The 13,702-nt window shown below is 37.8% G+C and overlaps 2 protein-coding genes across 5 annotated transcripts in view; both read left to right on the forward strand.

Annotated features, from left to right (window-relative positions):
- Positions 1-668: 668 nt before the first annotated feature.
- On the forward strand, positions 669-8,434 carry pofut2 (protein O-fucosyltransferase 2). 3 transcript variants are annotated; one of them, XM_014408250.4, is made up of 10 exons: positions 669-896; positions 1,497-1,750; positions 2,129-2,273; positions 3,251-3,361; positions 3,876-3,942; positions 4,190-4,315; positions 4,433-4,613; positions 6,598-6,721; positions 7,017-7,044; positions 8,047-8,434. In XM_014408250.4, the coding sequence occupies exons 1-10, from the start codon at positions 721-723 to the stop codon at positions 8,116-8,118; spliced, it is 1,284 nt and encodes a 427-aa protein (XP_014263736.1). In that variant the 5' UTR covers positions 669-720; the 3' UTR covers positions 8,119-8,434. The 3 variants fall into 3 exon arrangements, with proteins under 3 accessions (XP_014263736.1, XP_014263735.1, XP_076731242.1); XM_076875127.1 differs by lacking the exon at positions 7,017-7,044 and adding an exon at positions 1,305-1,395 and having other exon boundaries at positions 763-896; XM_014408249.3 differs by lacking the exon at positions 7,017-7,044 and having other exon boundaries at positions 672-896.
- A 3,015-nt stretch (positions 8,435-11,449) lies between these two features.
- The window catches only part of abca12 (ATP-binding cassette, sub-family A (ABC1), member 12), a 61,454-nt gene continuing 59,201 nt past the window's right edge, over positions 11,450-13,702 (forward strand). For both annotated transcript variants that reach the window (XM_004555512.4, XM_014408279.4), the window contains exons 1-3: positions 11,450-11,669; positions 12,193-12,273; positions 12,396-12,489. In XM_004555512.4, the coding sequence (XP_004555569.3) occupies positions 12,208-12,273; positions 12,396-12,489 (160 nt within the window). In that variant the 5' untranslated portion in view covers positions 11,450-11,669; positions 12,193-12,207. The remainder of the gene's footprint in view (positions 11,670-12,192; positions 12,274-12,395; positions 12,490-13,702) is intronic.

Consider the following 13,702-nt stretch of genomic DNA (forward strand, 5'->3'; position numbering starts at 1 on the left):
AAATTCTGTGTGCAGCTCACAGAGAACGTAATTCTCAAACTCAAATTTAAGTAAAATATTTACTCTTCAACACTGTAAGCAGGGATTAAAGTGGGAAGGTGTCACTTCATTTATTGAAGACTTTTGATCTTGATAGGCAAGCTAGTGTTTAATTAGTTAATTTTTCCTGTCCTGCAACCTGGCGATCCTTGCAGTGACAGCATGGAGATTCTCTCTCAATCATAACAAAATAATTACATGCCACAACCCGCTTATACATTCAACACTTTTGGCTGTATGAAAAAACGCAGTTTAGTCCAGGCATACTCTGATGGTGCAGTGTTAAGTTAAATCAAAGATAGCATATATCAAGTATTTTATATGTTATCAAGTATTTTACTTTAAGGTAATATTTTGATTAGATTCACTCACCTAATTCTACCTTTGACACTAGCTTTATCCTGTCTAGGGGTTGGAAATTAGCCATATAACTTGTGAAATATCTACTTAAAAAAAGTCTGATTGTAAATATGGCAGCACAGCACTGCCTGCACAGAAAGGAAGTATGTAGCAGTCAACTAGATATTTATATTTTAAAAATGTAAGTTATCTACATAGATAAACAAAACAAGAACAACAAATCTTTTGCACTCTGGCCTCGTTTTTGTCGTCTGCGTCTGCGATTGCTGGTTGCCCGGCAACCATGCAGACGCTTCCGGAAGTGCGTGGCTCAGAGTCAATATGGCGCAGAGCGTACTGAATAGACTACTGATGTTATTTGCTTCAGCGTGTTCTTTCAGTTCGTTCTTGCTGTCAGTTTTCGTCGCCCTTTCCGTATTCGATGAAGGAAATAGTGATAATGTATTTAGCGCAAGCCAGACGGTTACTGCACCCGTCGCTGCCGCCAGGGATTTGCGGTAAGTTTATAGCGTAACGGTGGGCTAACCAGCAATGCTAACGTAAATTTGGAAGCAGCTGTTCATTTAACCGTACAGGCAGTGTTTCTTTGTAGTTAACACGTCGGGTTTTTTTTCTTTTTGGCCTTTTAAGTCTATATTGATATCGTGCCAGCTTTGACTATGTCAAACGTCATCTTAATCTATTAAAAAAATTTACAATTTAATGCCTTCTTCCATAAAATTACCACAAATCCAGAACAGCCAGAACATTTTTGTTCTATAGTGGAGTTCTGAAACAACATGATTTCATTTGTGTTTACCTTTAATGCAGAATTTAGTGTTCTGGTTATTGTATGTGTATTATTGCTTTCTGTAGTTAGGTGATATGTATAAGTTATTTGTACCCATGCTTATTTGTTTGATCAGACTGTAACTTCCAGAATTGTTAAACAGCCTGCTGTAACAAAAAAAAGAGAGAAAACAACTGCCTGGGTCACTAAAAGCTAAATTTGCAACAGTGAGTAAGGCTTTCTAAAGTTTTAAGGTGGTACCTCAATTTTGGAAAGTATTAGCTACAGTATACAAATAATGTGTTATGCCTTTGTCTTGTCACCACAGGTACCTTTTGTATGATGTAAACCCTCCAGAGGGTTTCAATCTGCGCAGAGATGTCTATATTCGCATGGCTTCTCTGGTCAAGACATTGAGGAAAGAAGGAGATGACTGGGTGTTGGTGCTTCCCCCATGGGGTCGCCTTTACCACTGGCAGAGCCCTAACCTCCATCAAATCCGCATTCCATGGGGGGAGTTCTTCAGCCTTACTAGCCTTCAGGCCAACGTACCTGTTATTGAGTATGAAGAATTCATTGCTGGTGAGCATTTGGATGGGTGATGCAGACTAGGTTTCATTTTCATTTTTTTGAAAGAGATATATCTACGGTAATATATATAAAAAAATTCCCTTCCTGCCCCTGCTGGCGGTCTATCCTTCACGCTCAGGTCCTCTGGGAGCTTGAGGGTCCTGCGCTCTTCTGGACAGAGATCTCGGATGTTGTTCCTGGGATCTGCTGGAGCCACTCGCCTACCTTGTCCTAGGAACAGTTAAGATAGTGCGCAGGACCCTTAAGCTCCCAGGCCTCTGGACCCGAGCTTGAAAGGGAGTTTCAAGCTCAATAAATTAAAATATATAAATTAAAACCTTTTCCAACACAATTATTTGTTTATGGCAAACTGAACTCTCCTTGGTGTAGAAAATGGAGGCCCGTTTATAGACCATGTTCTGGTACTGCAAAACTATGCGGAAGGATGGACTGACGGAAAATGGGAGGAAAAGGTTGACGAGCGGCCATGCATCGAGAAGTTGATGTACTCCAAAGATAAACATGGCTACTACAGGTGATTAAACAATGCAGAAAACCAGCAACATTTATAAAACATTGCATTACGAATACAATACCACTCATACATTTTGTTACACACAACAACTAGATGCCATTATCTGTATCATGACAGGGGTCAGAAGTAAAGATGTGGGTATTAGTGTGATGAATATATTTGTTTTTTAGTAACAAAGATGTAATTACACAAGAAAATACACAAACCTACTTCATGTCTACAGTACTTTGCAAAAGTTTTGATTCACCCCTCATTTCTGTGAAATTTTCTTCCAAGGAGCCAAAAGTGGTCTTGAGAAATAGGTTTCCAAACCTTTTCAAGTTGTTTCAGGGTTTTTAAGTCTGGTCTTTCCACCTGGCCATTTTCAGAAAAATATTTTATGTTTGTTAAACCACTAGATACCACTTGACCCATGAATCATTAAAGCATAAAAAGCACCTGACTGATGGGATGAAGTAGTTTTGTGGCTACACATAACAGATAACTTAGCAAAGAACTTATTTTAAATTGGGGCTTGGGGATCAAATACTTATTTAACTCAATGACATGCATCAATTTATAATTTTAATTTAATGTGCCTTTATTTCTGGATTTTTGGTTGATATTCTATCTGTCGGCATTAAACTGAAACAACAAAAATTAGAGACTGTTCATTTCTTTGTAAATAAGCAAACTTACACATTCAGCAGTTATTTCCCCCACTGTGTTTTGGCATGGTGCAGTGTGTCCTTAAAAAGTCCGAGGAAACTGGACAATTGGAGAACAAAAGAAGAAGTGCACACAGAATAAAATGATCTATTAGATTATAAAATATTAACTTTCAGTCTTCCTGGGACATATTACTGACATTTCTAGAAAAACATAAATAAATGAGGTGTGGTTCGAGATCTTTGCACAATACTGTAGATAGCACATATTCACAGTTCTGTGTCTATCTGTGCCCACTACTTGCCACATGTATCTTGTCTGTTTTTTAGGGGCTGGTTTTGGGGATACGAAGAGACGAGAGCTCGAAATGTAACGTGTTTATCAGCACAAGGCCATGCATCCGTCATAGCACCGGTTCTTCAGAAAAACATTACAGCGACGTGAGTCTACAAAGGAACATGCTAATAAAAAAGTCACCAACCATACGTTATTGTTATTTGTTATCTGGCATCAGTCAAACGGTAAAAGCTGTTGAGTGATGCTGGTAAAACGTTTGGATTTAATGTAACATGTCTTCATTAAAAGTCACTATTTCCACCTTAAATTGAAATGACTTAAAACTCTAAAGAACTTTAAAACATTACATTAGTTCAACTTGGTGTACCATTTCAGTATAGGCATTACAATTAGACATTTCTATTCCTGGTGTGTAATTCAGAATACAAGTTAATATAAAAAAGTATGCATAATAACAGGGTGACATTGTCTCAACATAAAGCTGATCATATGATCATCATTTTAAAAAAATGATGATCATATGATCTTCTTTTTTTTGGAACATGTCTGAAAGATGATCTCGCTTCATTATTATTCAGCTCTGCCATTACTCATAGCTCTGTCAGATTTTATGACACCTACAGTGGTAATCTTGTTTGCATGCTGTTGTTTTTGCAGATCTGTTATGCTCGACCGAGCAGAGACGCTCCTTCATGATCACTATGCTGGGAAGGACTACTGGAATGTAAGTCAAGAACTATAGAATTTTCAGTTCGTGATACGTCACGTCTTATGTTTCAGGTTAGGTTAGGTCATCATAGGCAGTGTTATTCTTCCTAGACTTTTTCTATGTGTAGTATACTGCAGCATTACTGTGGCATCACTGTATTGTTACTGATAATAAGTTACATTATGTATCTTTTGCATTTTCAAAAACAATGGGATTCTGGGAAATTTTGCTGTCTGTAAACTGTGGTCTGTGTCTATTCTAGACACGACGCAGCATGGTTTTTGCAAAGCACCTGCGTCTCATAGGGGATAACTTCAGATCAAGACATCTAAACTCTACAGATGAAACAGACCATACGCCATACAGCGAGGACTGGACTCGTATGAAGGTTTGACAGTGTCTTATAATAGTATATTTATGGGATTGTACTAGTTATGGGTGTGACCATTTTCCATGTTGAGCAGCATTTTAAAAAGTGATGTGCTATTTTTTGATCACTCCTCAGGCCAAGCCTGGCTCAGCTAAAGGTGGTTCATATCTGGGCGTCCACCTGCGCCGGAAAGACTTTATCTGGGGTCACAGAGAAGATGTGCCGAGTCTTAAGGGAGCTGTCAAAAAAATACGCAGCTTGATGAAAAAACATAAACTTGATAAAGTTTTTGTTGCGACAGATGCAGATGATGAAGGTAGTGACACACACACATTTTTAAAGATAGAGAAATTATACTTGTAATGCATTGAAGCTTCAGTGATTTGCATATTAAGTCAAGTTTTAGAACACTATTTTCTAGCTAATACTTATAATAAAATACAATCAGCTAATAATTCCTTTAACTCTTTGTCGGACGAGGGACCCTGTGTGGTAACTTGATTTACAAAATGTATAAATACAGTGGGGCAAAAAAGTATTTAGTCAGCCACCGATTGTGCAAGTTCCCCCACCTAAAATGATGACAGAGGTCAGTAATTTGCACCAGAGGTACACTTCAACTGTGAGAGACAGAATGTGGAAAAAAAATCCATGAATTCACATGGTAGGATTTGTAAAGAATTTATTCGTAAATTAGGGTGGAAAATAAGTATTTGGTCACCTCAAACATGGAAAATCTCTGGCTCTCACAGACCTGTAACGTCTTCTGTAAGACGCTTTTCTGTCCCCCACTCGTTACCTGTATGAATGGCACCTGTTTGAACTCATCATCTGTATAAAAGACACCTGTCCACAGCCTCAAACAGTCAGACTCCAAACTCCGCCATGGCCAAGACCAAAGAGCTTTTGAAGGACACCAGGAAAAGTATTGTAGACCTGCACCAGACTGGGAAGAGTGAATCTACAATAGGCAAGCAGCTTGGTGTGAAAAAATCAACTGTGGGAGCAATCATCAAAAAATGGAAGACATACAAGACCACTGATAATCTCCCTCGATCTGGGGCTCCACGCAAGATCTCATCCCGTGGGGTCAAAATGATCATGAGAACGGTGAGCAAAGATCCCAGAACCACACGGGGGGACCTGGTGAATGACCTGCAGAGAGCTGGGACCAAAGTAACAAAGGTCACCATCAGTAACACACTACAACGGCAGGGAATCAAATCCCGCAGTGCCAGACGTGTTCCGCTGCTGAAGCCAGTGCATGTCCAGGCCCGTCTGAAGTTTGCCAGAGAGCACATGGATGATACAGCAGAGGATTGGGAGAATGTCATGTGGTCAGATGAAACCAAAGTAGAACTTTTTGGTATAAACTCAACTCGTCGTGTTTGGAGGAAGAAGAATACTGAGTTGCATCCCAAGAACACCATACCTACTGTGAAGCATGGGGGTGGAAACATCATGCTATGGGGCTGTTTTTCTGCCAAGGGGACAGGACGACTGATCCGTGTTAAGGACAGAATGAATGGGGCCATGTATCGTGAGATTTTGAGCCAAAACCTCCTTCCATCAGTGAGAACTTTGAAGATGAAACGAGGCTGGGTCTTCCAACATGACAATGATCCAAAACACACCGCCCGGGCAACAAAGGAGTGGCTCCGTAAGAAGCATTTGAAAGTCCTGGAGTGGCCTAGCCAGTCTCCAGACCTCAACCCCATAGAAAATCTGTGGCGGGAGTTGAAAGTCCGTGTTGCTCGGCGACAGCCCCAAAACATCACTGCTCTCGAGAAGATCTGCATGGAGGAATGGGCCAAAATACCAGCTACTGTGTGTGCAAACCTGGTAAAGACCTATAGTAAACGTTTGACCTCTGTTATTGCCAACAAAGGTTATGTTACAAAGTATTGAGTTGTATTTTTGTTATTGACCAAATACTTATTTTCCACCCTGATTTACGAATAAATTCTTTACAAATCCTACCATGTGGATTCATGGATTTTTTTTTCACATTCTGTCTCTCACAGTTGAAGTCTACCTCTGGTGCAAATTACTGACCTCTGTCATCATTTTAGATGGGGGAACTTGCACAATCGGTGGCTGACTAAATACTTTTTTGCCCCACTGTTTATATATATATATTGTAATATTGTCCAGTAATACTCTGTGGTTTAAATTTCTGAGTATTTCTGTGAGTTTTCAATAAATATTTAAAGAACAGTGCGAACATTTAGTAGTAGTTTATCTAATAGATAGTATACTTATATGATTTTATTATACTTGTTAATCTGTAAAATTTGCAGAAATAAAGGAGCTGAAAAAGTTGTTGCCAGACATAGTGCGCTTTGAGCCATCCACAGAGGACCTCGAACTCTTTAAAGATGGAGGAGTTGCCATAATTGACCAGTGGATATGTGCCCATGCAAGGTATATTTAGTTTCACGGTTTTAATACATTCAGTATTTAATGCATTATTTGATAACATTTGTGATAGTAGTAGTAATAAGGCAGGTTATTTATTTCAAAAAATATAAAATTACACATATATGACATGAAAATTGGTTAATTTGTCATTCCAGTCATTACAATTTTTAACATTAATATAACATTACGGTAGTGTTATTTTAGCTCTGTAGAGGAGTATTGAGTGAGAAAATATAAATAGATGATACATTTTGAGTTTTCAAATTTGTGGTGTTGCATGTCTTTCTAAACCGAGCAGCCTCAGCAGCAAGCACATACAGCTAATGGTAAGTTTCAAGGGGGAAATGTCATTCAGCCATTACCTATACTAAAAGGTAAATGCTGTCACATAGTGGCCAAACACCTTTATCCTTGAATGTAATGCACATTAGCTTGTCTGTGAAGGTTCTCAGTCATCCAGGTCATCGTAGTCAAAGGAGCTTGCAAAGAAAAGCGTCTGGACTTCTTTAAGTTACTTGAAGACGTTTCACCTCTCATCCGAGAAGCTTCTTCAGTTCTAAGGTCAAATGGCATTAAGGCCATCTATAATCCAGTTTTGAGATCCCTTCCCAGACGCCTTAATGCCCACTCACATCCTGGGCCATCTGATCTCAGGAATTCGCATGATAAGGTGGGGCCAGGTTTCACAATGAACTCACCCGAAACTCTGGCTGATTGGGACCCACACCCAGTTTCACACCTTGGCTCAGGCGATTAGAGGATCATCAGGGGGTCCTTTTGTCCCTCTGTGGGGGGTTACTCCCACTAGGTTTATATCTGGGACTCTCCACCATTTGACCTTAGAACTGAAGAAGCTTCTCGGATGAGAGGTGAAACGTCTTCAAGCAACTTAAGGAAGTCCAGACGCTTTTCTTTGCAAGCGCCTTTGACTGCACATTAGCTTGTAACTTATGGTAAAGGTGTTGTGTAGTTCAAAGTTCCCATTATTGTTGTGTACGGCTGTTCTTTATGATTTTGCCAGTAAACTAATTTAAGCTAAATGTAAAAATATCCCAAACTTTTTTCCCTTGAAATTAGACATAAAGGCACATTAATGTGCGTCAGTTTAAAAATGTTTGTTTGATTATTGTGGAAATACTAGTTCTTTAACCTATGCCCAACAGAAAATAGCTTAGATATTTCAATAGCTTTATCACTTGTTCCTGCCCATGGAAAATATTTCAACTTGAAAAACTACTCACGGTGACTCATGCTGTTCTCACCGTATTGCGTAGTTTTCATGGACACCATCTTTCTTTGAATTTATATTTTTCTACGTGTCTTTCCAGATTTTTTATTGGAACATCAGTTTCCACTTTCTCTTTCCGGATCCACGAAGAGAGGGAAATTCTGGGCTTTGACCCCAAAACTACATACAACCGTTTCTGTGGGGACACTGAGAAAGAATGTGAACAGCCCACGCACTGGAAAATTGTTTATTGATGTGACCATTAAGAGTTTGGTTAGACAAAGGCCAAATGCAGTGTTTGGAATCTTCAAGATATTTTAATAATTTTGTTGTTCATTTTTATTTACGTTTCATGGTTTCAGTGTTGTGCTGCCAGGTTTGAAAAGACCGCTCTTTTGGACTTTATGCTAAATAGGCAAAGGAGAGGACTTCCAAACATGTAAACAGTATTAATTAAATTTTCAAAAAATAAAGCTGCTTACATTTTAGTTTTTTAGATTGTATACGTGCTATTTTTTGTTTTGTTTTTTAACTGTATTTTTCATTTTTATTTGTATTCATGGCAATGGTGAACAGATTATCTTGTAATGGAACAAAGAGTATTAGACGGTGTATTCTCATTTTAAATCCAGTGGGGTTTTTGAGGGGAGTTTTTTGTTGTTTTTTTTTCTACAAATTGGTAATCAAAGGTTATACTGTGAATTAGATTAAGAAAACTTGCTTTTGTGAAGTGTCTTATCAAGAAGCACAATCAATTATGATTTTAGAAACACAAAAACGTTTCACTTTTTTTATACAGTATCTGCCCTTTCATAATATTGTCAGTATTGGAACGGTAGGAAATTAAAAAACAGAAGTCAAGCATTTTACTTTGTAAATACCACCATGATGAAGACGTTACAATGCCTAATTTTTCCAGCCTGATTTTTAAACCGCAAACTGTTTCCAAGCATACACGATGCAATCCTAATTTAAAGTACTACAGGGAGTGGTATTGGCATAACACAAAGAAGTCACACATAACTTGCCATCAAACTGGTACTGTACAAAAGACTTGCATGTTTTTTTCAAGGCACTTTTACCTATTACCTTCCACCCTGCCAGAAACCTACTAAAACTAAAATAAAATATTTTGTTATTTCAGAATCTGATTAATACCACCACATAATTCCAATTCTCTTCAACTATAATTAAGTTTCCCCGGTACATATGTAAATGGAGATGTTTAATCAAGCTAGTTTACCGAATTACCTACAAATTGATTTTTTTCTGTAATTGTTCTGTTGTTTCAAAGAAACAAAAAGTGTTGCCACCCCTCACTTTTTGGGAAAATGAAAAAAAAGATGTATTGTCTTTTTAAAATATGTGTAAACATTTAGTTTATAAAGAAAAAAAACCAAAACAAAAAAAACCCCTTATTATACCATTCTGTTGAGATTGAAAGTCAAGACTCTTACAGTCGTAATTCTCTCCCGATCTAATAGGTCAGTGTTAAGAGACTTAAACAAAAGACATTCCTCTGAAAACGGTCAGGTACAAAAACTGGACTGAAAACAAGAGACAAAGCAGCCAATATCCAAAGAAAACCTTTGAAAGATCTTTAAAATGACTGAAGAACTATTGTTCCAGACACTTTATTACAATAAAGTCTGTGTCCTTGAAGGAAAAATATAAAACAATGGCTTGCTCATGACTTTCACACAACATTGTCATGAAAACTAACTTTATATAGAGCAAAGTCAAAAACAAGAGTGTATTATACATCACTGGATTCCAGTAGCTAGTCGAATAAGCTTCCTGCGGTAAGACAGTACACTGCATAAAACAGCTGACATTTTTTTTCAGCACACTGCAAGATCACAAACCAGTATTGCTAGTCATATGTCACCTATGGCCTTGCTGGGCATAGGTGAAATGGCCCAACCCTATTCCTGCTGTCCATTGTTTCGCAGTTGTTGTTTTTATCAAACAATCAGGCTGAGTATGTAATACTCAGCCTGCATAACAAATGTTAGTACCATAAAAGAAAGACTGGGTGACAGTAAATTTCTGCTCATACTCTGAGTTAAAGATAATGGAATGCACCATAATCTTCTTGATGCATGCTCAATCATCCAGGTAAGGAAATCTCCAAAGTTGATTCTGTTCATCTGGACGTAGCGTTTTCAGAGGCAGAAACATTTCGTCACTCATCTCATCCCACTTCCTTCATCATAGAATAGAATAGTCATGGTCAATGGCCATGAGCACCATTCACAAAGAGTTGGAGAATGGCTGCAATCACAGCATTGTACAATGACGAAAGATGCACCCTTAGGCCCCCTCCTCAATTCAGAGATGGTCTTTCCCTTTTCACGTAAATGGCCTCCTTGACTCCGCGCTCAAACCAGCATTCCTCCCTGTCCAGGATGTGTACATCCTCATCATTGAAAGAGTGTCCACTGGCCTGTAGGTGTAAAAGGACTGCAGAGTCCTGGCCTGACGAGGTAGCTCTTCTGTGTTGTGCCATCCGCTTTGCCAGATGTTGTTTGATTTCCCTGATGTATAAATCCTGGCAATCCTCCTGGCACTTAACAGCGTACACTATATGTTTGTAAGTTTATAAGACTGGGGAAACCTGCAGTCAGCTGAGATTGAAGAAGTCACTTGGATGAGTGACGAAACGTTTCTCCCACTGAAAAAGCTACGTCCAGATGAACAGAATCAACTTTTGGAGAATTCACCATAATGCAACAATGTCAATGTCAACATTTATTTTTCTCACAAGGTCTGTACAGGATGTTTGTACATTTGAAAGAAAGCTTCAGTCATATTATTCTTTTTGAAAATACAAGAACACAAATGAAATATGAATGTGTAAGATAATTTTTATTCATATGTAATTTATTACAATTGGTGATTCGATATCATTTAATTGGGCGGATCGTATTCCCTCTCAACATTATGTGGAAACAGTATTGTGTGTGAGTGCTAACTTTTCCCAATGGATCCCTCACACATATCATTGTGACTGTTCTCTGTGGAGACTTATACAGTAGCTCCTTGACAACACTAGATAATTAGGTGTGTAATTTCATACCTTGTAGATTTAATAAGAGGTTTAACTTTCACTGGTTATAGAAACGAAAAGAAGGCATTTAAGGTCAATGCAACCTTTAAATTTAGGTTTTCTATTTATCATTTAGGGCAAAATACAGAAACATTAAAAAGAAAAAATACCAGTTCTAATTCCGTCACATGCTTCTCTAAGCAGCTCTGGTTTTTCTCTAAATCTATCAGCTGTGATTATCTGAGGTAACAAGAATCTACTTAAATATTGTAGTAAGATAGGCACATAAAGCGTCCTCAAGTAACGCCCTTTCTTGTACCAGTGTATGCGATTTCTTGTTCTAAGAGATGCGGCCCATTTTTGTTGTTGTGTGCAGACAGGTGCAACAGGAGAACACGCCCTTTTTCATTCCAGATTTTCCTTTTCATACACGCAAGCACAAGACAAGCGACAGAGAGGTTGAGGTTGTCAGTATTGTTGTTGCTTTTACACTAACCGCGGTGGCATTCAGAGAGGGTTTTTTCCTACGTTTGAGCGTGGTCTTCTTCTGTCTTACTCCGGTGAACAACTGATGGAAAGGGCTTCCTGCTAGGAGCCATGGCCTCCCTGGCAAATCTGCGAGCGACACTCACATAACAAATAATTTGAGCTATTAAAAGGAAAGCGGCTGCGAGGTGAGTGCGCAGTGGACTATTTTTTTGAGTGCCTATCTTAAATGAGCTAAACTCAATTACAACATTGATGTAATTTACATTTCTGTTATTTATTATTAGTTTAAACCTACCGTTTATTTCCGCAAGTTTGCGCTATAGACGTTAGCTACAGTTGATGAGACTTGTAGAAAAGAAGAAAAAAAAAACTGTCATATGATTTAAGTAACCTATATGTGAGCTACTTAATGAATACACTCTCACCAAGTTATATAATAGCTTTTTTTTCGCACCTATCCTAAAATGTCAATGTGAATTTTGTCACTCTCTCTCCCTCTCTCTCTCTCACTTTATATATATATATATATATATATATATATACATATATATATATATATATATATATATAGATATATATTTAAGATAGATAGATAGATAGATAGAGATATACTGGGATCATGGAATCCCAGTATATCTCTATATCTCATAATTTAATGGAATGAAAAATATCATTTTTAACTTTGTTTCCTTTTTTTCCTTATTTTAGCCTCTTCCACCAGTGATGGCCTTCTTTCGCCAACTTCAACTTCTTCTCTGGAAGAATGGACTGGCTGTAATTAGACGGCCAGTGAGTGAGATTCAAAGAGTCCAAAATATCTAGTTAATTACCTAAGAATGAAAAAATGGCATTCTGCACATCCCTGAAATGAATATTATTACAAAGCTTTAAAATATGTTGTGTTTTTTCAGGTATGGTCCCTGACTCTGATCGCCTGGCCTTTGATCATCTTCATCATCCTTGCTGTGACCCGCCACCAGTTCCCTGCTGTTGTGAGGGAAACATGTAAGTGTAAAAAAATCAATTGCTGCTAATTCTGCAAACAAAATCAAGCCTTTTTTTAACCTCATATTGAAAATGCACAGCCTGCCTATTCCACTGTAAGCGTCCCTTACAACAATCAAAAATATTTTTTTAATGAGTAGAAGCTTTGTTTGGAAATATTAACTTACATTTTGCATTACTGGTGTTTTGTTTTTGTTGGGTTTTTTTATTTAACTTTTATTAGTTTTAAAGGGTACTCTTGAAACTTACCTTTCTGATAGTTATGTAAGTAATGACACAATATTAACTCGATTGGACCGCATTCTTTTGTTTGTCATCTTAAAGGTCAGCAGGTAAATACTTGGAGACATTCTAGTTTTGCAACCAAAGTAAACAAATGGACAACTAAATGCAAACATCAATGGTCCTTCAGATTTGAGCCTATCCCATCACTATTGACATGGTGTTTGTTCTGCTTTATCATTTAATGCCTACTGACATCACATTTACTCTGCTTTAGATTTGTGTGAAACTTTAAAAGGAGAGGCTTTTGAGATACCTTTGTTTTGCCACCTACAGCCTTTTTTAAATAACAAGGTTAATGGTTAACAGAGAGCCAGGTTCTCAAACAGCTTTCAGCCTAAAAACCCCCCACATGTAATCACAGCAACATTAAGAAATGGTATATCTAAATTTCAATAAAATCCTTAAAAAACCACAGGAATAACCTTCTTTCTCATGGTAATGTTCACCATGGGAAACAACACTTTTAGATGACTAGTTGATCCTGTCACATTTGGTGGTTCAGGCTTGATTGGCAGATTGGATTTGAAAGATATGTGAATTCACTTGAACTTTAATAACCCAGTGTTCAAACTTTTTAGTAAAACAGTCAAACCAATAGGACCTCTTCTTGCCCCTGAGATACCGTTTAGTGGGTATTTTATTTTATACCTGGTTGAAAGAGACACAGAGTCAGAATGCACCAAAATCTGACTGGTGTATAAACGTTTTTGGAGACAGCAAAGCAGTTCTCATTTTTAGTTTTAACTGCTACATGTTCCATATTTTTTAAGTAAAGTTACTCCATATGTTATATTGTTCCTATAGAACTAGCGGTGTGACTATACGGAATATCTTTTAGTTCTGAAGGAAAAATGCACCTATGCAGTATGTTCTAGCTTTCAAAACTTGCACGTCATGGCAATCAATCAAAAATTACCTGATTAAACAC

The sequence above is a fragment of the Maylandia zebra genome, linkage group LG16, assembly GCF_041146795.1.
Source record: "Maylandia zebra isolate NMK-2024a linkage group LG16, Mzebra_GT3a, whole genome shotgun sequence".
Classification (NCBI taxonomy): domain Eukaryota; kingdom Metazoa; phylum Chordata; class Actinopteri; order Cichliformes; family Cichlidae; genus Maylandia; species Maylandia zebra.